General features: G+C 38.3%; 1 protein-coding gene across 4 annotated transcripts in view; it reads left to right on the top strand.

The window, feature by feature from the left end:
* Positions 1-4,208: 4,208 nt before the first annotated feature.
* LOC146444737 (RCC1 and BTB domain-containing protein 2) overlaps positions 4,209-26,894 on the top strand; it is a 31,805-nt gene continuing 9,119 nt past the window's right edge. Inside the window, exons 1-11 of one of the 4 annotated variants that reach the window (XM_085059910.1) lie at positions 4,271-4,357; positions 8,292-8,922; positions 12,452-12,515; positions 14,472-14,630; positions 15,096-15,246; positions 16,672-16,838; positions 17,519-17,677; positions 18,735-18,842; positions 20,321-20,463; positions 22,181-22,371; positions 25,310-25,436. In XM_085059910.1, the coding sequence (XP_084916036.1) occupies positions 12,474-12,515; positions 14,472-14,630; positions 15,096-15,246; positions 16,672-16,838; positions 17,519-17,677; positions 18,735-18,842; positions 20,321-20,463; positions 22,181-22,371; positions 25,310-25,436 (1,247 nt within the window). In that variant the 5' untranslated portion in view covers positions 4,271-4,357; positions 8,292-8,922; positions 12,452-12,473. Of the gene's footprint in view, positions 4,358-8,291; positions 8,923-12,451; positions 12,516-14,471; positions 14,631-15,095; positions 15,247-16,671; positions 16,839-17,518; positions 17,678-18,734; positions 18,843-20,320; positions 20,464-22,180; positions 22,372-25,309; positions 25,437-26,894 lie in introns of all 4 variants that reach the window. The other 3 variants (XM_085059913.1, XM_085059906.1, XM_085059912.1) reach the window with 3 other exon arrangements.

Below are 26,894 nucleotides of genomic sequence, written 5' to 3'. Positions count from 1 at the left end.
TCTGCATTAAACAAGATCCTACATGAAGTCCAACCTTCTCATTTAAAGTTATTTTGGAAGCTTACTGAAATCACTGAGTTCACAGCAGACAATGCTCTATTTGGAATATTGAGGAACCTCCACCCTTCTGGGAATTCCCAGTTCCCAGAATGCTGCACGTGTATTGCTCCTTCATTTATTGCTCCAGACAAAGTTGAAATGAAGGGAAATGGACAATATAAAATCTTGCCTGACATTATAATTAAATGTGTGACTTGTCAAAACCTTTGTTTAACAGGATGAGCACACTTAGCCAGATCCCATATGTGTGTTAATTATAGCAAGAAAGCAAACAAAATGTCAATAGTTAAAACAAATCCTACAAACAGGAAATAGTTATCAAGCTGTGATAAAATGTTTATCAGGAAATGTTTTTACACTATCCAAAACATTTCCTGTCTGCAACATTTTTTTGTGGGAAAAAGAGTATCTGTGGTGCTAGAAATAGCAACTTTGCAAGGAATAAATGACAGTGCTTATAGAAAATGTCAATAGTCACAAATCTAGCTTCTGTCCTGTTTTCTTCATTGTTCATGGTATGATGTAACTCTGAAAGAAAACTGTTTTCAGAAATTATGCAGACATCATTAAAGTTTGAACTTCACAGATTAAAAAATAATTTGAAGCAAAGTTTTCATAGGCAGTATCTAAGCAATGTAATCATGAAGGTAGTGGAATTTTGATCCCTGGCTCACTGAGACTGATAGTGAAACAGCATTTCTGTTAAAATATCTGGAAAAGATTAAAAAAATTAATTAGGCTGAAAACTGGTAAAATGGAAGGCATCAAAAGAATTATGCTTAAGGGGAAGAGGAGCCAGAGACTATCTGTTGAAATGCGTACTCAAAATAAAAATCATGGAGAATTATATTTTCATAATCACAACTTTTCAAAACTAGGAAAATCTTGATTTGTTGCAAGCATAATGGGTAATATCACAAAATCACAACAGAGCTGGCATTTGAATATAAAAAAAAACTTGTCAGGATCAACCTACAAGAAATTACTGAATATAGAAACAAAATAGATGATTCTTCCTAGACTAATTGTTCTATCAGCCATCTGATATCTAACTTGTACACTGGTATTCCATTCTTAAAGTATTCCACCCCCTCCCAAAAAGAACAGTGAATGTTAATGACTTTTTTAAGGGAATTCAGCCACTAAAACTGCTTATTTTGAATAATTAGGTTAATGTGAAATAATCCCTCTATTAATCAATACTCATATGAAAGATATTTTGCTTTGATTAAAAACTGCTAATTGTTCCTATTTTAACTACAGGTTTTATACCTTTTACTGCATTTTTTTTTTCATTTCCTGTACATGGAAACTACAATGGATTTGATTTCCTGTACAATGGAACCAATGACAACAAAAGTTACTTTATTTCTGGTCTACAATCTCAAATCATGGAAACTACAGCCTCACTGGGCAATCTATTCCCAACTTCCTTATTATCACAGTGAGAGTAGTTTTCCCTGCTGCCAAAGCTAAATCTCCTTCACTTCAATTTTGTCCCTGATCAAAAATTCTCCTTGCTCTTTGTAGTAGCATTTTCTCACAGCCTGCCAATGTTTCCTTTCTGTATTAAGATACTATTTTTGAACACCCCAGTATGAGGTTTACCTGTTTTGCAATGATGTGGTGCTACTGTATAAGCTAAAATTAGACTGCCTTGCAGTGCTCCATCAGTCCTTCCCAGCTTTGTGTCAAACAGAAATGGAATGAGCATCTTCCTAGTCTTTAATTGAAATATTGGAAGGAACTAAAAACTGCTTGTAAGACGAGACAGGCACATATTAGAATCATACAATCACAGAATAGTTTTGGGTTGGAAGGGACCTTTAAAGGTCATCTAGTCCAACTCCCCTGCAATGAGCATTCCTTTCCATTCCAATTCCCTTCCATTCACTGCTGCCGAGTTCTAAATTTGGCATTACAGATAGGAAAGAAGAAAAACAACTCAGGGACAGTTCAAATGAAAGGAAGAAAACAAGACAGGAGTTCAACAAACGGCATATATGGAAAGGCAGAAATAACTGGATCAGGTTTTTACTTGAAGGCATAAAAAATGGAGGCCACTTTCCACTTTTACTGTCAGAAACTTGTACACCATTTCTGGTTTGAACTCCTGAGGCTTTAATTTCTTTCCACTGCTTCTTATTATGGCTTTTTCCCCATTAAATTAAAATGCCACTCAGTACCTAATATTTTCTCATTGTAAGGAAGCTATAAACTGCAATTACCTTTAAACCATTTTCAATAAGCTAAACAAATAATCCCTTTAGCTATCTCTTATTTTCAAACCATTGATCATCTTCACACAGCCTATCCCATTTTCCAGGTCCGTACCAAAATGTATAGAAGCATTATGTGCAGCATCCTAATAGCTGGCCTAAAATACTAATTACTGGATGCAAATTACCTTTTAATTAATGTTGATTACTGTCTTGGCACATTCATGAATGAAATTAGCCTTTTTCACTTCTACATCCTCTGGCATTCAGCTGCTGTTCACTGAACTCAATCCTTTAGCTAAATGTTCCAGAATGCAGTTTCTCTGATTGTAGATCTACATCCATTGCTTCTGGATTTAAGGACTTTACTGTATCAAACTGCATTTTGTTTCAGAGGATCAAATACACCACCTGTTCCGCTGCTTCCAAGTGCCTAACGCAGCCTAACACAGCACTTCCTTGAGTTAAATCAAGCATGACTTCTAGAAAAACATCCAATATTATTTAAAAATATGCACTGAAGAATCAATACATTGCTCATAGCCCAAGATGAAACTTGTTTTAAGGGACAATTACTCTTTGCTTTACTGCCAGTCTGAAAATTAATAGCTTCAGGTTCTACTGGGTGCTGCTACCACTGTCTGTCTGTCTGAAATTATCAGGTATATTATTATACACCCATGTGAGATCCAGCAAGGCCAGGCTGTGTGAGCCACGTGGTCTAGTGGAAGATATCCCTGCCCATGATGGGAGAGTGGGAACTGGAAGATTTTTAAGGTTCCTTCCAACCCAAACCATTTTGTGATTCTTTGTTTCGGTGCATTGGGGAACACATTAGGGAAGAGCACTGGCAGTCGGCACAGCTCTGCAGGCACTTCATATGTGATATAAATGAAGAATAGGATGCAAGGCACACTTAGCTCATCGACTGAGACTGCTGGGCAATGTAGCAAGGACGGAGAACATACACATATGGATCTCTGCTCCTTTGGTAACTGTAGGGACAGGTGTTTTGCAACTTTAGGTACTTACACAAACCTAGTTTTTGGACAGCCAAGGGCTTGCATCCAAGTACATCGATCTTTAAAAAGTCAAAACATCTTTACAATGCTGTCATTTCCACAAGAAAAACTGAGACCTTCCCTGAGACAAAGGAATTCTATTTTTGATAGGGAATTAGCTCCTTAGCTCCAAAGCAAACTTCCTCCTTCTGAATAAGGTTTCCACAGCCATAATGTAACAGTATCATTGGGTATGGCAGCAAGGGTGTCTGAATATTTCCCACAGCAGAGTAGTAGGGTGTTATCACACTCAGGGTAATAGACACAACCAAGAAAACTGCCAGGTTCTTGCTTTTAGGAAAACTTATCAAGTCTATCCCCTTTGGGGGTGCCTAATTTCAAACTTAAGTCATAGGAGAAATAGGATAATTAATATCCCCTCACTTCCTTTGGGAAAAAAATAAATTATTTCAGGTTGGAACAGCATAGCAATACTTTGCATTCCCCAAGAGTCTTTCACCCCGTGTCCCTCAGTGTGCGCTGACAGTGTATTCAGGAACAGCCTGGATGGATGGGCTGCCCAGGAGCTGCGGGAATCACTGTCCTGGAGCGGTTTGAGGAAAGGCTGCCTGTGACACTCAGTGCTATGGACTGATCGATGTGGTGGCATAGGATCATAGCTTGGACTAGTGACCTCAGAGATCTCTTCCAAGCTAACAGGTTCTGCGATTCCGAGGCGGGAAGCGGTGCTGTCTCCCGCGGGGCCGTGCTCGCTCTGGGCACGACTCTTCCCCAGCAGCCGTGTCATCCCACGGGCCAGGCCCTGGCAGCGCTCCCGCCTCTCCGCAGCCCTGCCGGCAGCCAGCACAGCTCCCGCCGGGCTAGCAGGACAGCTGCCGCCGCTCCCCGGGATCCTGCTGCAGTGGGTGGATCCCTGGGAGGTGCCAGCCGCTTCCCTCCCCTTCCCGGTGGCGGCCCGGCTGGGCGGTGAGGAGGCGCCTGAGCGCGGCAGCATCTTCCCTTGGCTCGCTGGCCGGGGGGAGGAGCCGGGGCCGCCACCGCCTGCGGCCAAGGAAGGTAAGCTGCGGAGCACGGGGGTGGGAAGGGGAGGGAAGGGGGTTGGCTCCCCCCCTTCCCCGTGCTTCCCTTCCCCGTGCGGCCGGCCGTGGGGCGCGGGGCTGGGGCAGCGTGCTGCGTGTGCTGGGCCGGCCTGGGGCTGCGCTGCCCGCGGCCTCGTTTTGCAGGCACCGGGGCTGTAAATGGCCGATAACGGGATGGCGGTGTGTCGGTCTGTGTGTCTGGCTCTGGGTGTGTCTGTGTGTCTGTCGCTGTGTGCTCCACTTCCGTCAGCACTCCCATCGGCGCGCTGCCTCAGGTGCTCGGAGGTGTGATGGTGCTGGCACTGCAGAGCGGCTGGGCTGGGCGGCCGGGCACGGTTTTAAGGAAAAGAAGGGATACTTTGGAAACCAAGCACCGTTTATTCATTGTGCGAGAGATGGGAGGATTTCGTGGCGTTTCCTTGTGCAGGTGAAATGTCTAATATCAGGCACAGTCAGCAAAGAGCTTTTACTCCTGGTGGGGTGAGATCTGTAGGGAGTGGTGCTTGTTCACCACCAGAAACCATTCGGGCTGGTGAACCCATGTGCCTTACAGTACATGAACTCACAGGAAAGATGGGACAAGATTTTTACAAGATAGTGTAGTGACAGGACAACAGGGAATGGGCTCAAATTGAAAGAGAGTACGTTTAGATCAGATATTAGGGGGAAAATCTTCACTGTGATTGGTGAGGCAATCACACAACTGAAGCACAGGTTGCCCAGAGAAGCTGTGGATTCCCCATCCCTGGAGGTGTTCAAGGCCAGGATGGATGGAACTCTGAGCAACCTGATCTGGCAGAAGGTGTCCTTGCCCATGGCAGGGGTTGGAACGAGATGATCTTTATGGTCCTTTCTAACCCAAACCATTCTATGCTTCGTGTTGGAGGGTGTGAAAGCAAACAAGGGGTAAAGGAAACAAACAAGGGGTAAAGGAAACGTTGAGAAACAATTGTCCTGCTCAGGGTGTGTGGCTAGCACAGTTTTTCTCATGAGAAGTTTTCTTGTGTTTTGTAAATAAAGATAAAGTTTGGATGTTTTTGAAACAGTGTTCCAGAACTTGGGCAGTGCAGGCCTGGCCAATCAAGCCTGGGGGAAGGCTTCTGGCTGACCAATCTGGGTGACTTTTGAGAACTCTATAAATGTGATGAAATCAAAACAATAAAGGTCATTCCTTCTTGCCACTGAGAACCGATGCATTCATTACTCTGCTAGCTGCTCAACAACAACAAGGGTGGGTAGAAGAGATAATACTGTCCAGATACAGGAAATAAATGTGACAGAATCATGCAGGATATTAATGATGTGATGGACTTTAAAATAGCAGGAAGAGACTGTGCAGATAAAGGGTCAGGCATATCATTGCTTTGAGACAAGAAAATTTTAAGGACTTTTGATGGTGTCTGCTATAGGCTACAGGAGCTGCATTTGTATAAGAATATCACTTACTGAGAGATACTGTCAGGAATTATGTCACAGGTGGATTTCTTTCTTAGAATGCAGAACCACAGAATGGTTTGAGTTGGAAGGGACTTTAAAGATCCATCTGGTTCCAACCCCCTGCCATGGGCAGGAATGCCATTTATAAGACCAGGCTGCTCCTGGCCCCATCCACCCTGGCCTTGAATACTGCCAGGGATGGGGTATCCACAAGTTTTCTTGGAAAATTGTTTGTGCCCTCACCACCCTCTGAGCAAAGAATTTCTTCCTAGGATCTGATCTGATTCTGTCCTCTTGTGGTTTGAGGCCATTCCCCCTTGTCCTATCAATATCTGCCTGGGTAAAAAGTTATTCTCCTTCTTTTTTATAAGCCTCCTTTAAGTACTAGAAAGCCACAATGAGGTTTCCCTGGAGCCTCTTCTTCTCCAGGCTGAACAACCAATAGATACACATGATGGCATCATTTATACATGCAGTGATCCAGATGATCTTGCATGCAACTGCTGTAAGCTTGCCAAATAAGCACTGAATTGCTGTAGACTTGCTCTCAAGTAAGCAGTGGGAAAAACTGATTTATTAGCTTGTGATCTTGGATCACATTTTATATTAGATTAAAAAATAGAAGTAAAAGAGGTGACTAAACAGAGACAAGCTTGAATTTCTTAGTTTAGAAGGGCAAACTTGGAAAAATCAAGAGGATTAATTATTGGTGTTGGTTGTACAGGAGTCCAGAAGGCCCTAGAAGTAAAGAAGGTAGAAAACTATTGTATGACAAAAGGTAGAATCCCTTTGGAATTTATATCCAAAAAAATGAGAAAAGGTCTATTGAAAACAACTTCTAACCATCAAAAAGGATTTTAGGAATAAAGACTAGGAAAAGGATAAGCAAAGTGAAAATTAAGAGGTTAAAGTGCCAATTCTACAGTAAGAATGGGCAAAAGTAATTCTGAGTTAGTTATAGACAATTGTTTTTGTAAACTTCTTTAATCATGTAAGTAGAGGCAATAACAGACACAAGACCACTGAGTGATAAAGTTGGGTTAAAATGGCCTTGGCATCATGATGCATATCATCTGTTGCAGTTTGAAGGAGACTACTGCAGTGGGCAGACTAAATGTTAGATGATCAAACTTTTACTGCAAAAGAATAACATTTTGTGTCATAATTATTTTTTAAGAGTTGAGAAACCTCTGTGTGTTATGTCTGATCCAGTGCTCTTGCCACTTAATGTTCAGCAGTTCCAGTGCCAGAAGACTGTTAAAAACCCAAATAGACAGTTATAGAGTCATTTACTGTTCGAGGAAGTGGAGAACTTTATTAAAAAGTTTTTTTTCTTAAACTGCATCTTTGGATTATTTTGTTTCCCTAAAGCTGGTTCCTTGACATCTCATGTTGGAAGGTCAAAATGAAGAATAAGTTTTCAATTCTACCGAATGAATTGTATGGTAAATTAAGTTTTATGTAGACTATAAAATGGGCAAGAGCCAACAATTGCTTCAGTTGTATTTTATTATGTTTGTGTGTCTGTGTGGATTACAGGAACTGAAGTGTATTTAGAGTTTGGCTAACAATTCAGTGAAGAGAAGAAACTTCTCAAGTTACTTTTCTGAAACTCTTGGATTAGCCACAACAAAATTTTGAACAGAATTTTTTTTTTTTTTTTTTAGCATCTCAGGTTGGTTATAGGTTACATCAGATTACATTAGGTTAGATTTTGATACAGAAGTGACATCTTTTTCCCAAGAGACTGTCTGACAAAATGTTTGATTATTTTAACACACCTCAAGGTCTGGAGATAATGCTCATTATATTCTTTTTCTTTTTACTGTAGAAGTAAACTGCTAATTATGTGAAAATCTTCCTATAAAACTTTTCAGCACTGGAAGTAGTTCTTGCGTTGTTTCCGTGATCTGAAACCCTTGTTTGCTTTCAATAGGTATTTTTGCATATGTAGAAAGAAGTGTAAATACTTCTACATGAAAATGTCTTTTGATTGACATTTTCTTATCAGGCTTTTTTAGCTACTGACTTTGGCATTTCAATAAGTCTACCGGAGGCTTAATTTTTTTATAAATATTACTGTTTTCTTGTCTTTGTATTTCTGTCTTTCATTTGTTTGTTACATACTTCTCTTTCTTAGCAGTTGCCAGCCACTTTCTTCAAATCTTCTTGTTTTTTTAGTCAACTAGATGGATAGCCAAAGCTGTGGGATTATTTTTTCAGATTGACTGTAGGGTTTATAGAATGAGAAAAGAATGTGGGTTTATTTTTTTATTTCTCCTTTAAGTATTTTCCTTCTGGTGTGCGATGATGATTCTTTTCTGTTGCTTCTAGTCTTGTTTGCTGGCTGGTCAACAATCCACCATTTTACATCAATGATGGTGACAGATATTGCTAAAGGGGAAATAGTAACTGAAATAGAAATAAGAAAAAGAAAGAAACTTAACACGAACACTTATCTTACCATCACTTAGGATATGCATTCTGCATGTGAACCTCTTGAAAATTCAGTGGGGTCATTCTGGAGGTCCATCCCTGGAGCCAACAGGTGGAACTAGATGTCATGCCAAAAGAGAGGTGACAAGATGCTTTTGACTGAAGTTTTGCCTCTGGAGGTGGAGCCAATAAAGTTTCTTGAATCTAGCAACTAAACCATGTGTTGATTTGCTTGTGTAATCAGTAAGCACACAGTGGAACTTATGTCAGGAGCCAAGAATTCAGTCTGGTGTCATGAAGCAAGAAGGGAAGGAGAGAAGATTATGCTTTAGTTGGAGTTAGAAGTTTTTCAAACAACCACTCACTGTTTCTCAAGGTTTGCAATTTCTTGATAATGGAAAATGCCACGTCAATAGAAGAATGAATGGCAAGCTGAGTTCTGTCAATTTATTGTCAGCACTGGGTGTAGTGCTGACATTTCATGAAGAAGGAAGAAGGAAAATAATTTTGAAAATACCCTGCTTAGAAAGGAGTGTTACCTGTTCAGTAGGAGTACATGTTGGCAATATTGCTGATCTGATCTCTCTTGCAAAATTCTTTGGACAAGTTAACATCATGTCATGGTTACTCCAGTAAGAAACTGTTGAGGAATCAGAAATATTGGAGAAGGTTAGGTTCCTTTTCTAAAAGTCTCATCAAGTCCCTTTCTTCTGTGACTTTTTCTTCCTAATCTTTCCTGAGCCTGTGGTTAGAGTCCTTGGGGAAGAAGCTGCAGATAGACCTTTGATTCAGTAGATGGGATTTATAAATGCTCATGTTAAGTGGGAGGAAGTACTAAGTGGAGTTCTGAAATTTTTTGTGTGCTTGCCAAGTTCCTAGAGAGAGAATCTACAAGAATGTTTACATTCAGATGAGTCAGTGAACCTGTTTAAATATTTAGAGTTAAATGGTCTTGGACTGCTAATAGAGCTTGGCTATTAGAATTAGTATTTATGTTCCTTAACTCAATCATATCTGTACTGCAGAAACTTTTCAGTTTCCAAGACCTAAACTCAGACTGCCAGAGTATGCTGTCCAGAGTATGCTGTCCAGATTCTTAATTGTACTTGGATTCCAGATAAGTGATTTGTGAAAGTTTAATATAAATATTTTTGTGTCAAAAGGCTGTTCACATCCTCAAGAAATGGATGTGTAAAATACTGATGTTTTCTCCTTTAGATCTGCACTGTAGAGTTTTTGGGGGATTCACAGTTAGTGTAAATTGTAATAAGTTTTTAATGCGTGAGAAATATTTCTCGCTTACTTTTGTACTTTTGAAAGGAAATATTGCATTTTTTTTTTTTATTGTACTGGCTAGCTATTTTAAAGTAAGGGGTTTTATCAATTATGCACTTACTATAAGATTTAAGTAAGATCTATAAGTAGATGAACAAACCCATTAACTTGTCTGAAATAGCTAGGATATGGTTTTTCTCCTGTACCTGATTTACTCAAATATCCAGGTTTTAGTATTTTCATTTTGATTGAAAATACTGTTTTTTCTTTGCTTGACTGCATTCACAATGGTTATTTTTCTGGAGGAAAATTTTTGCAAGTAGGCAAATATGAATCATCGCTAGTATTTTAAAGGTGTAAGGATAAGAATGGTTCCTAAACAGGCTTAATTTTATTTTTGATGTCTTTAATTTTGGGATCCCTAGGTAAATATATACTCTTAAATCGATTACAGGTTTTTAGAAAGAGCGGCTTTGTAGATACAGATATGTGGTACTCAGTATGTACTTTTATTGGAAGACATGAATTCGAATAAAAGAATAAACTAGTATAATTTGAGTCAGCCCATGTGCTCCTGTGGGGTTGCTCAGAAATGAAGTGTCTACATTTGCAGAGTAAACTGAAAATGGAGTTGCAGGGTAATTTTCTCATAGTTATAGATAAGATAAAATATTTTCTAACTTTTGAGTTGTGAGGTCTTGTAATTGATCATTGTTCTTGAAAAGCTGAAACAAAACTGTCAGGAGTCGGAAAAGTAGTAGAGTGGGGCACCTTTTATTAGGTAACTGAGGTGGTTAGATCCTAATGTATCTTTATACTAACAAATCAACTGCTTTTGAAGTCAAACTATGCTTTTGTCTGAACAGGTGCGATTGAAGTGAAATATTAGAACCTGATGAATCATGGATATCAGTTTTGTATCAAATGGTTTGAGGAAGGAAATACAGAATTCTACATTTGTTTGACCTAGAAAATTCATAGCTAGTATTTATTCCCTCAGGGGCCTGAGTGTCGGCTAAGGATGGTCAAGAAGTGGGTAACATATGTCAGCATTGCTGGGGAGTGCTGGAAATTGATGCTACAAAATATTGGATAGCCTTGATAATCAGTTTCACAGTAGGACTACTGGCATACTTGAAATTAAATGTTTCAGAACTGCAGATCAGTAGTGCAATCAAAGGTCTTGATTAGGTGAGTTGTTTCTACTTTAGACAGGGATGATGTACACAAAATCAACTGGTTGAACTCTTACTGTTTGAACAAGTGTGCTGAAGAAAATAAGAAATTGCTTAACCGCAAAAGCTCAGCAAGTTACCGCATTTCTGTGAAGGTGTAAAGCTTGGCAAATGGCTGTGTGTGTTTATTCAGGGCTCTGCTCAGCTGCACAGGCAGAACTGTCTGGTGCCATTTAGCTTTTAGCTGCTGCTGCTCCAGCTTGGCATGGATCCGTGGATATCCCATGGCTCCTGTATCATATCTGCCAGCACCATTCAGTGTCGGGGATCCCCAAGGTCATCTCAAAGAGCAGTAGGTGCTAATGTGTGGGCAACTGAACCAGCCCTTTAGTCTTCTCTAGTTGAAGGGGAATATAACTTAGCCTCAAGTTTTTTCAGTTTGGTTTTTGTTTGAGCATTAAGCTCAGACACAATGTGGACTTCCACACATGAGCTGAATTCATCATTTAATGTCTCAAACTAGGTGTATAAAATACACCGTGTGTGTGTAGATTTGTGGGTTTTGTTGAAGCTTAAGCTTAACACTTGTGCATATTCAGTATGGCCAAGCTGCAGCAGTTGTTTGGGGTTTTCTTTGTTTTAAGAAAAAATTTTTTTTGTTTATTCAGTAAGTTACGTTATACTTGTTGAATGATTAACATTGATAATACTTAAGTCATGGTAATTTCATGTATTTTATGTCATTGGATTAGGTCTTGTGGCATGAATTCTTACATAAGAGATGAGTTTAGTAGTAAGCTAGGTAGTTTTACGCAGCTACCTTTGATACTTCTTTTAGTGTGGTATTTCTCTGAAAATTAGCTCATTAAAATGGTATCTTGTTTGTTGGATGTTATTCTCCCTGTAGTCAGAATTTTACAGACATGTAATTTTGTGTGAGAAGTAAACAGATTTTTAGCTATGTCTGAACCGATGTACCTCAAAGAAAATGATGTGTACAACTTTTATAACTGTTCAGTGAAAGAGGCTTGTGCATCTTCAGAGCTGCTTCTCATTTTTGTAGTTTTACTAAAAACAAAGTTGCATATCTTTATGGTAGGAAATAATTTTAGGATGGTAGAGTTGTGCATATTTGTGAAGAAACATCTGGCTGAAAATCTGTTTCTATTGATAATGTACGTCATAGAAATTATACAAGTAATTTACAGGGTTGACAATATTTTCTGAAACAGAATGAATTTTGTAACAACTCTCAGTAAACCTGAATAGACACGAATGTATTTCTAACATTGGTTTCAGAATGGAACTGGAATAAGTGCATTTGAAGGCTTAAATCAGAAATTGAATTCTCTGAGCAGAGTGCTTTTTCTTTGCTGAAAGAAATGTCTTAAAGAATTATGTCAGCAAGGTTCTCAATTTATTTTTACTGCAATAAAAAGACATTGGACTATGATGCTAATAAAACATCTTCCTTTCCAATCACAGTCTGATTAATTTTCCTACTTGTTTAAAAAAAAATGTTTTGTCCAAGAACTAATATTTTAGGTAAGAATACAGAAGGGCAGAGTCTGCCTAACTGATCATCGTACAGTTGTAAATAAAAGCAAAACTGAGTGAGCTTTGTGTTTCTTGTCTTCTCACCCCACAGAAAAAGATAGTTCTGGCTTAATATTGAGTATTCATAGTTTCAGGAAGTATTGTTACAGCAATATGATATGATGATTTTAACCACAGTTCTCTCTCTGCAGGGGGACACAAGCACCAATCCATATGGAGGATGAACCTCCTCCTCCTCAAGGAGTCAGTGCCAAGGTCAGAGTGTTGATTTGTATTGAGAATTCTATAGTGCTCTGCTCAAAATGAAGAAGCTTCATTCCATTTAGTGGTAGCTTAGTGCATGCAAGTAGTTTTCAAGGTAGACAGAAAACAAAAGCTATAGGTAGAACAAATGATACTAGCAGAAGTCTTGCTTAAGTTATCCACAAAATATTAGAAAAACAGGATATTCTTATAACATCTGAGATTCATGTCTAGGTCTGCCTTTCATGACTTTGTGCAATATAATGAGGGAACTGATCACTTATGGGATACAAATATTGGTGGGCTAAGAGTTCAAGCTGGTATTCATTTTTTTAAAACAAAATATAATGTGGAAGTGTGTGAGAGGAGAAAGTCTTGAAAAATGAAAAAAATATCTCTTACTGAGTTGAGTGTAGCTAATAATTCCAGAGACGGGCTTTAGATTATGGATATTTTTTGTCTGATAAAGTTTTGGTTCTTTCTTTTTTTTTTAAGATCAGTATCATAAGTATTTCCTTGGGCTCTTTTTATAAGTTGGGGATTTTTTCTCAGTGTGTTATTTTAGTGTTAAGAAATGCTACCATTTGGGGTTTTTTTTTAGCCTGTTAATTATGAGGATAGGACATGAGTGCTTTGTAGAAAGAGGTTACAAAAAAACCAACTTTTCTATTTAAGATGGATGGATTCTGACCCACTGAGCACTTGGAATTTAGAGCCCTCATTGTAAAGAAACCAATATGTTATTCCAATAAAGGAATCTGTAAAATTAAAGGACACCCTGAACTGTCTTTTTGAATCTCAAGCTTCTTCCGTCTTGAGCAAAAGTGGGATGCAGCTTTGTTGATGCAGTTAGAAGAGTAGTCTGTGATGCTTTCAGTATTTATTATCATATCTTAAGAGGGCCTAAAATTTTCCATGGAATAAATGGCAACCTCTTGACATAAAAGAAATTATTCTGCAAACAGCAGATGAAAGAAGACTGATTCCATATGGATTCTGGTCCTTCGTCCCTTATAACCCTGCTATGTGCACAGAAGACAGCATTTGCTAGGATTAGCTTGGACCTACTTGCTCACTGACTTGTTTCTAAACATAATGTCTGTTTGTCCAGCTGTCTGCTGCCAAGCTGATTGTGTCAGCAGAATCTTACTTCCCTTGCCCTTGCAAATTTGGCTGAAGTTGGTCAGTTACTTGCTGAGAGGAGATGGGGCAAGAACTGGTGGAATCAAAACCACAACTTTTTTTTTCCATGAGGGTGGCCAATCCTTCTTTCTCATCCTCAGAATTATATAATAAAGAAATGTGTGATAAGCTGCTCTTTGTCTAAAGAATTTAATGTAGGATTAATTTAGGGTTTAGTTTTTGAGTTTCTAATGTTGGCTATATTTCTTAATTTCTTCTTTCTATCTGTATTTTTTCATGCTAAGTGATACTAACTGAAAAAGTAATATTCTTATGGCTGATATAACATGATTCAGACTCCAAACTAGAATTTATACACATCTTTGTATAAGCTGGAGGTAGAAAAAGTAATAAATGAAAACAAATATGTATATTTTTCAAAGATGTACATTCTTGGGCAGACTTCTTTTATGGTTTCTTATTTTAACAGAATTTTGAAGCACCAGGGGAAAATACATAGATTAAAAATTTTGAATATACACTTTATACTGGAATCATGTACACTAAGTTCTGTAAGACAACAATTATGTTGTGTGAATATAGTGAAAACATTACCTCACCATTTAACTTCTTATGTGGTACTTTTCTCTATGAATGTAGACCTTTCTAGATTATTATGTATTTTGTTGTTTTATTTTAGTTTCTTCCTTTCAAATATTGTTCTAGAATTAAAATACTGGCTTGTGGTTGAAAAAAGGAGATGGTGATGTTTCTCTAATTTTTTACTATGCAAAGGCATATATTCCTCTCTGTGCAGGTATTTGATAGCATTTTTTGTAATACCAGGCCTTGGAGGCAACACTGTTGTCAGCCCTGAAGATGCTGGATGTTGGGAAATGGCCGATTTTTTCTCTCTGTTCCCCAGAAGAGCTCAAGTTAATTCGTCAAGCCTGTGTATTTGGCAGTGCTGGTAATGAAGTGTTGTATGCAACTGAAAATGATGAGGTAATTATCCAGGAGTGTGTGTGAACATGATGTGTTTAATCATTTACTTATCAAGTTATTCTGATAGCCAGTACTATGATAGTATGCCTGGAGAAAGTTGCATGCAAAAATGGCTAATTATTTTGCTTGCTGCTAAAACATTTCCAGTTTAAATTAAAGACTTCCTAATAACATCAGAGAATTAAGAGAAAATATAGTTAGACATTTGTTGCAAGTGCATAGTGCCAGGATGAGAAGCAGTGGACACAAACTGGAAGATGGGAAGTTCTGATTCAGTACTAGGAAAAAAATTGCCATTAGAGGGGTTAAATCCTGAAAGAGCTGTGAGATTTGTTTTCCTTGGAGATGGCCTTGAGTTAACTGATCTGTTTAAATCTTTGTTGAGCACAAGGGTGGACTAGCTGACCTTTGGAGGAGGTACTCCATTACAACCTAAGTTATGAGCCTGTGATTCTTTTATAACAGGTTTTTGTGCTTGGCATGAACTGCAGTGGCTGTTTGGGAACAGGAGACATGCAGAGCACTATAGAACCAAGGAGGTTAGATTCCCTGTGTGGCAAAAAGATAGCCTGCCTGAGTTATGGAAGTGGCCCTCATGTTGTTCTTGCTACAGAAGGTAAAGTATTATCTGAGTATTGTTTTTTCAGAGAGTCCACTTTAATTACTCCATTAGGTATGAAAGGTCTGGGCTGGTAACATAAGAGACAGATTTAAGTATTTTGGGCTGTTAAGTCCAATATATTTTCATTAGCAAGTATGATATGCCAGCTAACTTGTTATTTTCAGAAGTTTTTCAAGCCCTACTTTGATCTTGTTACTACTTTTTGAAGGGATTTTTTTAACTTTTCAGTAAAGTTTGAAACTTCTGGTTACTCTTGAAATGCATTAGTGACTACATTATGCCCCTAGGTTTTTGTGCCAGCATTGTCCTTTAGCTAAGATTAATCTTTACCCTCCAATACTTACTTTTGGATGTGCTTTAAAGACCTGTTATGTTGTCTCCCAGCCTTTGTTTCCTGCATTAATGCTCTATTATCCTCCTCATGGTAGTGGCCCTTATGATCATAATTACATTACTCTCGAAGACAAATTACTAATACTGTGTTCCCAGTGAGGTTCTGTTAGAGCCTAATTGATGATATTCACACTTGTGTCTCTCTGTTAATGAGAGAACATGTTTTTCAGTATTCTAGATTAGAAGACTAAAAGTAGATGAGGGGAATTATGTTGTAAATGTGTTCTTTCATATTCAGTTGCATTCCACCATTTTCTTCAGTCTTCGTGGCAGACCATTCTGCATGCTTTTTTTGTGTATGCATCTGTATTCCTCTGAGCTATGTTGCTGGCAGATCTCAGTGACACACTCATACTCCTTACCCCAATAATGAAGTTCTGCCAAAGAGCAGGTCCAGAACTGATCCTTGATAATTTTTACTCGTAACTCCATTTTCATTAATAGCTTTTGTTTAGCACAGCCTTTTTAAACTTACCTTTTAGAGGGCTGTTATATGTTTCACAATTCTTGTGTTAATTACTGTTATTTCCACTTTGTTGTATGTTTCTGTGTTATATGTTCCACATGTTTTCTGAAATTTGTATTCACGTTGGTGAACTGAAGAAAAGGTTGTTTTTGATAGGATAAATTAGATTTAACCAGTTATTACAGAGAAGTATCGGTTTAGTGTAGCACATTTTGCCTTTGTAGTTCTGAGGGAACCCTTCTTAGGGAATATGCATATTGTAAGGGAATGGAAGGTTATTATTTGAATTTGACTGTCATTTCATCCTTTTCTGTATTGCACCATCCCTTTTCTTGCAGCAATGTTTCCTTTACTATGATTGTGATGATACTGTCCTTTTGGATTTGTGGTCAACATTGTGTGAACCATGTAGCATGGGCTGAAGAGCCCAAAGGATATATATGTATACACTTAAGTGTGTGTATGGTTATTGAATTTGACTTTTTAGTTTGTAATTTTATGTTGTGCATTAATAGGAAAAATAGATATTTTTCAACCAGCCCTGTACATTTTTCTTGTAGAAGGAGAAGTGTATACATGGGGACATAATGCCTATAGTCAGCTGGGCAATGGTACAACAAATCATGGTTTCGTTCCCTGTCAAGTCTCTACTAACTTGGTGAACAAGAAAGTCATTGAAGTTGCCTGTGGCTCTCATCATTCTATGGTGTTAACATCTGATGGAGAGGTGAGAATAGGGGGAATGAATACCTATTTTCTCTTAATGAAACTTACATATGGGAGAAACAGGAAAACATTCTGCACCTATGGCATTAGGCCTTGCATCTTGCAATCCTCACAGTGCTGGTGCAACACAAAAGTTCCAAAAAAAATGGAACTTGTCAGGGTGTAGCTGCTTTGAAGTGTGTGCAGAACATTGATTTTGTGCCGCATCTGCTTGTAATAACAAATTATGCAGCCAATTCCTTCTTATGCTATACTCTAAATGCTTAATGGCATTAAAGCTGATGTTAATGTAAATCACATTCACTGTAAGGAATTCTACCTGCCAAAGTAAAAAGTTTCCTGGAATTTGCTTTGAGGTTCCATTTGTGCCAGTTAGCCATTCTACTTTGGCTTCTGGAAAACTAGCAATGTATTCTTCCAGCGTTAATGCAGCTGTCATGTTGCCTCTTACCTTGGAGAGGAGGAACATAAAATTATGGGATATGTAAATACTTAGATTGTCATATTTTTGTTAGAAACAATTAAGTTGTAAACCTATGTGTCTTCCTAGATGTGTAAAAGCATACATCCACTTACACATAAAAAATGAAAAATTTTATGCATACAGCTTTATTCTTTTTGAATATGTACTTTGAACTACATGTTATAGAGCCATCATTGATGACAATTCTTTTGCAACAGGTATACACATGGGGATATAATAACTCAGGCCAGGTTGGATCTGGTTCAACAGCAAATCAACCAATTCCTCGAAGAGTTACCAGCTGCCTACAAAATAAAATAGTAGTTAATATTGCTTGTGGACAGATGTGCTCTATGGCTGTGGTGGAAAACGGAGAGGTAAGAAATTTTAAATGAATTTTTGGACTGAATTTTACTTCATGTAATTTCAAACCTACATGGTAGTAATGAGCTGCTATTCAGAAAGGAAGTTTACCTTTCCAGACTCACTCAAGTCTAGCTGCTTATACTGCTCATACAAACCTTTGTCACTATACTACTGCTGTCTTCAGCATTCATAGACAAATAAATTATTGTCTATACTAGAATCTTAAGTATTGTGAGAATAATCAGTGAATGTGAGAATAATGACTGAATGATATTTTAATTTTCAGCACTCATCTACACTTACCTTAAGAAAAAACAAAGAAAATGAAAAGTACATTGCAGTTGTACTGCAGTACATCTTGAATCTCTCTCATACTTTTTTAACTTCTTTGCAAAGATACAAAGAGCTTGTAGAGTTCTTGATTTAATTCATATGAGCTGATGATATTGGGCATTATACATCCTTGCTAGCTCCATTTCTCCAAGCACTTGAGTTTACAACTAAGTAGCTACTGACTGTTTGCATTAGAACATATGTCACTGAAATTACCAGAGCTCAGTGTTTTCCCTTTTTCTAATGTTTGGCATAAAGCTGCCTACTCACACTGCTGTGCATTGTTTCCAGTTTATACTTGTTTTAGTGTGTTTTCTGTCAGAAGATTTTGGAATGAGAAATTAGCTCTTTGAAAAAGGGGAGTATTATTCTGGATTTGCTCTATGCTGGCAAGCAGCCGTATGAATCACTGATTTTCTGTTCTTCATATTAAAATGTTGTATTGTAGTCCTACATAATCTAATTCTTTAAAGAGCATTATTGTGATAATGAATGTGGAAGTTTAGAATATTAGATAGGTATGTAATTGGTATTTTAAAGATAAACGTATGTGTGTATATATATTTTTATAGGTAGGTATATGTGTTGAGTATTTGTATCTACATATAAAGTACTAAAATGAGGGGCAAGAAAGATTGAAGAGAGTTCCTATTATTCAAACTTTGAAGTAGTTGTATTGCTTTGAAAAGAAGTGCATAGTAGCAAACAGTTAAACGTGGCTGTCTCTGTTTGAAGGTCTATGTCTGGGGGTACAATGGGAATGGCCAGCTGGGGCTGGGCAGCAGCGGCAACCAACCCACGCCGTGCCGGATCGCAGCCCTGCAGGGCATTCGTGTGCAGCGGGTACGTGTGTGCTGCTCCTCCTCACACCCTCTGGGAACCTCTGCTAGGGTCCTGGAGACATGTGCTGCCTTTGAAGGAAGTCCTTTGTTTAAAGTGATATCAGAATAAAAACCATGTGTCCTAAAATGGACCTCTGCCAATGGGGGAGAAACTGTGACTCCATGGAGTTCAGTGGGAATTTTGCCATTGACTTCAGTGAGGTCAGGATTTTACTTAAAGAGGACTAGACCATTAGAAATGTTTCTTTTGGTTTTTTTTTTTCCTTTGAAAGTAATTTAAAAAATATTCCTGTTTTCCATTCTTCATTAACCCCTGTCTTCTTTTCTGGAAAAATGCTGCCTTTTGTCTGTCTTGCAGACTGAATTTCACTTTTAGAACTGCACTCCAGCCACAGTGACTTACTGGTGTTTGGAGTCTGAACAAATTCTCTCCCACTGCATTTGGCTAACATTTGGTATGATTCTGTGGTTAGTCCTGACCTTTGGAGGTTATTGCCCTTCACCAAACAGCAGGGCTGCCACCAGCAAACTGATAACTTCTTTTGGCTAATGAGAAATATTTAAAGTGACTGCAGGACTGATACTGGAAGTTTTTAATTGCTTTATGCAAAATAGAGGATGCTGTCAGAAAAATGATACAATCTGTTAGAAAACATCAATTTTGTAACCTAGTGAAAATTTGCAAGAGTGTTTTGAACTTTGAATCCTATTTATTGCTTTTACTCAGGGAAGCTATGGATTTTTTAAGTCCTTTAAAAGAAACTCATTTAATTACATAATTTTACATTCAGTACCTAGGATGCAGCTAGTAGCTTTGCAAGTAGCAACTGCTTTTGGATAGTAATATAATAAAGTGAGTATTATGTTCCCCTGTATGTATTCTTCTATTTAGAGAGTGAATGCTCCAGCAAGTCTGTCTTAGATCCTATTTCTATCCACTTTATTTGCTTGATAGTGATTAATACCATATTGTAGATCTCCAAGCAGTAAATAACTTAAAGATTTATTTCCTTTAAAGTACATCACATGCTTCATGGTTGTCAGTGGACTATATGTACTTACGATATGTCTGCTTTGCAGATCATACAAAGATAGGTGAGCTAGTTTTGAACAATGTAAATTGATTTTTCATAGCCATCTATCTCTGCTAAGTTACCTTAACTCCTGCAGAGCAAGACTGTTGCTGGTAATTTTGCCACTGTTATTCATATTTGTCATACAGCTTTTCTTCTTTCTCAGTTTCCTGCTATTCTTTTTGCTCTACTCTTGAGATTATCTGTCAGGGTTTCTCATTGGTATATTTTTTCCTCAAAGTCACCTCATCTACTTTCCTTCTATTTTTAATAAACTTTTCTGTATTATTAATTTTTACAGTGGTTGAGAATCAATGGCATTAGCCTGTAGCATAAGATCCATCTATCTGTATTAACTTACTATTACATAAAAATGAGGTTTTCTTCTCTCTGTTGTTCCTTATAGGTTGCCTGTGGCTATGCACATACATTAGTGCTAACAGATGAAGGTCAGATATATGCCTGGGGAGCCAATTCTTACGGCCAGTTAGGTACTGGGAATAAAAGTAACCAGTCTTACCCTACAACAGTTATTGTGGATAAGGACAGGTAATACTTACAGTCTTGCAATCAGACATTGGTTGACATACTCTCAGAAGAACGACATAAAATTATGGTATTTTATTTTTTTGGGAGAAGGAGCCTATAATTTTTTGCAACGGTTCATCTGCTTAATGTGAACAGACTTTTCACTGAAAGTGCCTGAATCTGTCCCATAACCATCCCTGTGAAAAAGAAACTGGATATTCTGAGCCTGAATATGCTATTTTCTGCTTCGGCTCACACTCTACTTTTCAGGCCTTAATTGCAGTTTCCCTTCAGTGGTGTAGTTTCATTGTTTGACGTCAACAATAAAAGCTTTATTGTCTGTGAATATAAATTGTATTTTAATATGCTACTTTTGACGAGAAGTGTACTCAGAAAAAGTGAAGAGTGGACATTGCAATTTGTGTTATGTCTGCAATTAAATCTGGCTCATAACCCAAGAGAGAGAGAAAGGGAAGACTTCTTTCTTGGTGTTGTTGCCTAAAAATTAAGCTTGGATTTTTGCAAGTTAATTATTTTTCTCTAGGTCCTTGAGGGGTAGGGGGGCAGTTATTTCTATTGCTGTTGTAAAGCCATATATGTATATGGCCAGAAATCCTGATTTTGGCCTCCTGTTGTAAATAAGAAGGAAAGTGAGATGTCCCTCTTAACCTTTGTGTCTGAGTACATCATTGTGAGGAAGTGGCATCTCTGTTCTGGTGATGAGATATGGCCTGATCTTGAACATTGTTATTTCTTTGTGTGTATTTGTGTTTTTGCTTCAAATGTGACTTGATTTTTTTTTCCAGACACTTTGACAGAAGTTAAAATGTTACAAAAATAATTTAATACAAGTTTTAGGGCTGCATGCTGCTTTTCCCTTCTGTTGGTCAGAATGAGAATTCTTGGTGTCAGTGAAAATATTGCCTCACTAAAGCCTGCAAGGTTTGTGCATACAGCTTTAAACAAGTTGTTTCCCTGCCATTATCCCCAGGCAGCTGGGAAAAGAAGTAAACAAGCAGTAGTTCAGACTGCAAAACAGTGGATTGTGTAATGCTGTACACAGTGAGAGTTTTGAAGTCCTAAATCAGCCTTAGGATTAGAGACACAGCCTAGCTAAAAGACACTTAGAAACAGCTTTAAGTGCTATTTGGTTCTAATTTTTAATTTTCAAAATGAAAGTCCTTTCAACATAAGTAATAATAATTATATGAGTAAGAAGAAGTATGGTTATAAACTTGTTGGTTTACAACTGTTACCAATAAGCAAACAGAAAAAAAGGGTTTCATTAACTTTCAATTATAAGCCAAAATACAATTTTTTTAATGCCTCCTCATTTCCTCCTTCATCTTCTCCAAGTATTTGCCCTCTGCAGCTTAATGCAGCCATTCACCTCACTGCCCAGCACCACATTCAGAGACTTGAAACTCATCATAGCTTGGCTTGAGAGAGCTGAGGGGTGAGCAGAGAATGTGCTGCAGCAGATACAAGGCTCTGCTGCCACAGTGTCTGCTCGCTCCCAAGATGCTTTTCCACAGAGAAACTTCGAGTGCACGCTGTTTGAAGAAACACTGCCAGCCCTTTTAGTTTTGCTGTGTATGCCCAGAAAGCATTCTTGCTTACATGCATGCTTACAAGTATGTCTTGCACCAGAGAGAGAGACAGGAGGCAGCTTATTCACTGCATTTTGTTCTTAAAGGGAGTGACTTGCTTTCTTTCTTCTGTTTGCTGGTGAATTCAGAGTCATAGAGATCGCCGCGTGCCACTCTGCACACACGTCAGCTGCCAAGACCCAGAGTGGCCAGGTGTACATGTGGGGTCAGTGCCGGGGGCAGTCTGTCACCTTCCCCCACCTCACCCACTTTGCCTGCACTGACGATGTGTTCGCCTGCTTTGCCACCCCTGCCGTCATGTGGCGCCTGCTCTCCGTAGGTGAGCTGCAATCATGTTTGTTCTGACATATTCTGACTAGAATTGGTAGCTCATAAATAAAGCAGTTGAGTGTATTTGAAGCCTAAACTTAGTTTCTCACAAGAATTTACACGGGGAAGCATAGTCATAATGACATGAAACATATATGTAAATAGTAATATGGAAGGTTAAAATTTGTTAAAGCCTGATGGCAGTGCTAAATACTTGTCTGTTTTATTGCTGTGGTTTATTTCTATGAGGAAATGCCTCAGATTTGAGGAGGGGTTTTTTTTGTGTGTAACCTCTGTATGTGATTGTCCATAAGCTGAGTTTGAATTTGGAGATTTGAGAAAGCCATACAGAACATTTAGGAGCTCTGAAGCTTTCTGTGATGCCTCTAAGTAGACTACTGAGAATTGAGGGACCCAAATTGCCATGTTCCATGTTATGAGTGCCACATACACTCAGTCTCATCACAAGTGGTCATGACCTGGTCTTCTGAGGAGACAACTTGCTGGATCTCAGGTGTTTGATTAGCATTAAGATTTATCTTACTGGCTTTGACTAGAAAAAGTTAAGTATATAGTACTGACTACCAGAGAGCTCATTCTTCAGCTACAATTTAAACCCATATTGGTTTCTGATAAAGTTGCTGGGGTGTTGTTGGATTTTTTTTGTTTGGTTTGCTGGGGTTTCTTTTGTTGTTGGTTTTTTGTCTATTTGGTTTGGTTTGTTGTGAGTTTTGGTTTTTTGTTTGTTGTTGTTTTTCTTGGGGGGGTTGTGTGCTTGTTTGTGTGTTCTGTGAGTTTTTGAGGGGTTTTTTGGTTTGGGTTTGGTTTTTTTTTTGACCTTGTCTTCTTGGTTCCTCAGGAAGTAATTCTACATCACTGTAGCAACATTGTACCAAAGCATAAGGTGAAACCTTACAGGACCGAATGGTTACTTCACTGTTAAACAAAATAAGTTTCAGATGCGCTTTCAAAGCCACGTTCTCATATGTGCCAAGTGGTCTGTCCAGCATCCTGGCACTATTCAGGGGGTCTAAGCAGGGTTCCTTGTGATGACCTAGGATAAAGGATGGTGGCTGTCAGCCCCTTATAATATCTCCTGGATTGTTTTTAGTTAGGTGACTCTGTGCTGGTTTCAGATGTGCCTTTTTGCATGCTCTGGGAGCTGAGGGTGACTGGCCTCTTCATCCTGCCCCACCTTGGCAAGCTGTCAGGACTGACTCACTGTAGTTTGTCATCTGATGTATGTGTGGTGAGAATCCTCAGGCAGCTGTGTCCTGGGATCTTACCTCTGCTGACCTAGGTGCCATGGACATCTGCCTTGCTTACAGCCCTTCTCTGTCTGTCTTATTCTGGTGCTTCCACACCCAGGCATTCCCCCTCTCTCCATGTTTGTGGCAGTTCTAACATTGCTAATACAATTCTTAGCACTGGCTGCCAGGGAGTTTTCTTGGCTTTGTGCCTCGTCAGTGTGAACTGCCTCTTCATTTCCTTCCTCTGGTTCCCCCTGCACTGCTGTAACACAGAAAAGCATCTGGTTTCCCTCTAAGAGTTTCAGGGCTGAAGCCCACTATATTCAGTTTTCCTCTGACTGTAGAAGTCAACTGGAGATGTACCGTGGTGGACATCTGCCAGTTAACTTTGAAGAAGAGTTTCAGCTTTGCATTAGATGCTAAAATGCTTACTTGTTTGGATAGCAGAGGTCTGAATGAATAAATAAACCATACATTGTACAAAATAAGAATTAACAAAGTATTTTACAGTATCATTGTTTCAGAAATATTTCTTTTTTTTTCATCACTATATTGGATTTCTCTCCCCTATGCATTTTACCTGTACCTACTCAAATTGGGTATATCTGACATTCTCTGAATGAAATGCAAGATGATTGTGCTAAACAAAGTGCAGCAGTACCAAAGTGTGTGTAGTGTTAAGCTTTTTCTAGAGCTTGTGGAGAAGGTCTTTCCATTTCCAGCAGAATACTATTCTTATTTATAGCTTGGTAGGTACAGGACCTAGCATTTATGTAATTTTCTCTAGAGAACAGCTAATTACTGACCCACAAGATCTGTATAAACCCATAATGTGTATTTATATGGTAAGAAGACAAAATGTTTTCAGGGTTAAGAATGAGGTTTTGGGATGGGGAGAGTTGCTGGTTTTTTTAGTAGTAAGAAGATAGTTCTCTGAGGCTGTGTGATGGAGATTTGGATCATTTCAGGAGGTAAAATTTTGTATGCAGATAATGGATGACTTTTCAAAGCTGTCTGGTACCTTGATAATGCAAATGTCATGTGCACAGTGGCATATACAGATACATGACACAAACAGGAATATGTAGACAGTGACACACAGTGCTTCTAACACCTTTAAGTCTAGGGACAGCTATTCTTTTAGAATAGACTTGCAAATGTTGGTATTTACTTTCAGGGGTATTGCACTGGGCAGTTTCACTGCAACCAGTATGTTGTTTCTGTAATAGATTTATTTTTGCTGTAATATAATATCTCCTCATGGGAGCATTTCAGAGAATTTTATTATGTTTTTTATTGCTCTTTTGAGGATCTTGTAATAACTAACAGTTTAATTTGAAATAATTTATTCAGTAATGGTTGGTAGCATTTTTTGTTAGATGGAGCAGTAAACTCCTGAGACTGTTAACTTTTTGGGTTTTGGCCTTATATAGATGAGTTAGAGGAGTAGAACTTAATGGGTTTTTTAATAGAGATGTTTGCTTGGAGCAGGAAACTAGAAAGGACTGAAGAAAGCTGTTCTTTCTTTGCTTTTCTGGGGATCATACAGAACACATAGGCTGCTGGGGTTTTTACTAGCCTTAAGGAGATGTATTTATTAGGAGTGTTAATTGCTGACAGATACCCAGAATGCTGGAGTGGGAGATACTTGTATTGCTTACTATTTAATAGTAAGTCCAAGTTCCCTGTTTATTCTAGAGCCTGATGACCATCTAACAGTAGCCCAGTCACTAAAGAAGGAATTTGACAACCCTGAAACTGCAGACCTGAAGTTCCTGGTGGATGGAAAATACATTCATGTTCATAAAGTTCTTCTCAAAATTAGGTAAGGAACAAACTGTATAAATTGTATAAAGTAAACTGTGTGGTGTACTGCACTGTCCTGAGTCATCACTACAAAAAATTCTTGACTTATTCTTAAAAATTCCCCTGAGTCAGGGATTCATCTGCTATTATTCACTGTTACTCTCTTTTCATCACTCCTTGTGATTATCAAACACGTTGCTCTACTACCCTACTTTCCATCACTTCCCTTTCCATCTGACCTTTATCCTCCTTTGTGCTACCTACATGGCCTTGACCTTGATTTCCAATAACCTTTTTCTGCCAAGGAAAAGGCTCACTTCCTTCTGCTATCTTCTCAGGAGATAGAATAATTTTTTTCCTCTTTTATATGCTTAGCTTCCTACGGCAAAATCATTTGAGGGGGCTGTGTTTATTCTTGGCTCTCTTTCCTTCCACAGCACCCTTCAGTTGCTTTAGAAACTTCTGTAGGTGCTATCCAGGATATCTTTTTTTCCCCCTTTTATGACAGATTCCTTATTCTACTTGTTTTAAACCTTCTTATCAGTGAGTTTGACTTTTAAGCTGGCTACTCCTTTGTTTTTACAATGTTTTTCAAGTTAAGACCACTTTATGGTGAGATTTGACATATGCAGATCTACAGAACAATCACATTATTATTAACACGCAGAGAGATTAGTTTGTTACTGCTGACATGGTTTCTACAGCAATATTCTGGAGACACCGCTTTAGATCTCTTCTGCCTTGCCAACTGCTTCTGCTTCATCCTCCTCATTGTTATAATATTCTTTTCTCTTTGCTATTTTTTCTCTCAAAATGCTTGGCTGTCTCAGCTTATCACCACTTCCATCTTCCTACTTTTGCTCCTGAATCCTATTAGTGATTTCTTGCATATTACTGTGTAAGGTTAAAATTCCCTGTTAATTCTTGCCCATCCTTGTTTTGTTGGGTTTTTTTTTTTCTGCTCTCCTCTTACTACTCTGATTACCTGTATTACTGTTGTCTTCCCTTTACTGGTTTAATTGCTTGTGCATTACACTTGTGCCTGTAGTCCACCTTCTTCATTTGGAGTGCCATGTGTTCTCCATCACATACCTCATCAAAGCTTGTGTATGCCCAAAATGTTCCCAAGGTTCTTTCTCCTGATAATCAGACTGTATGTAACTTTCTCTTATTTCCTTTTGCTTGCTTTACTTTTCTCAGATTATATGGCATTCTGTGAAGGAAATATTTTATAATTCTAAAATGGATTTAAATATATGGCATTATCAAAATACTATGGAAGAATAATAAAGCATCAGGCACAGTCTGTAAAATTAATGTTTGAGTGTTATGATATGACTGAAACAAAGTATTTAAAGTGGTATTTTGCAACATTTGGCCTCTTCCAGAGCATTGTCATGAAAGTGGTGCTGGTAAAAGCTCCTTTTCATTATCTAGTCATTTCTTTACTGCTTAGGAGACTTCTTTCCATCTTGTA

The sequence above is a fragment of the Lichenostomus cassidix genome, chromosome 1, assembly GCF_008360975.1.
Source record: "Lichenostomus cassidix isolate B80296 chromosome 1, HeHo_3.0, whole genome shotgun sequence".
NCBI classification, from domain to species: domain Eukaryota; kingdom Metazoa; phylum Chordata; class Aves; order Passeriformes; family Meliphagidae; genus Lichenostomus; species Lichenostomus cassidix.
This window is presented reverse-complemented; position numbering and strand designations above follow the sequence as displayed.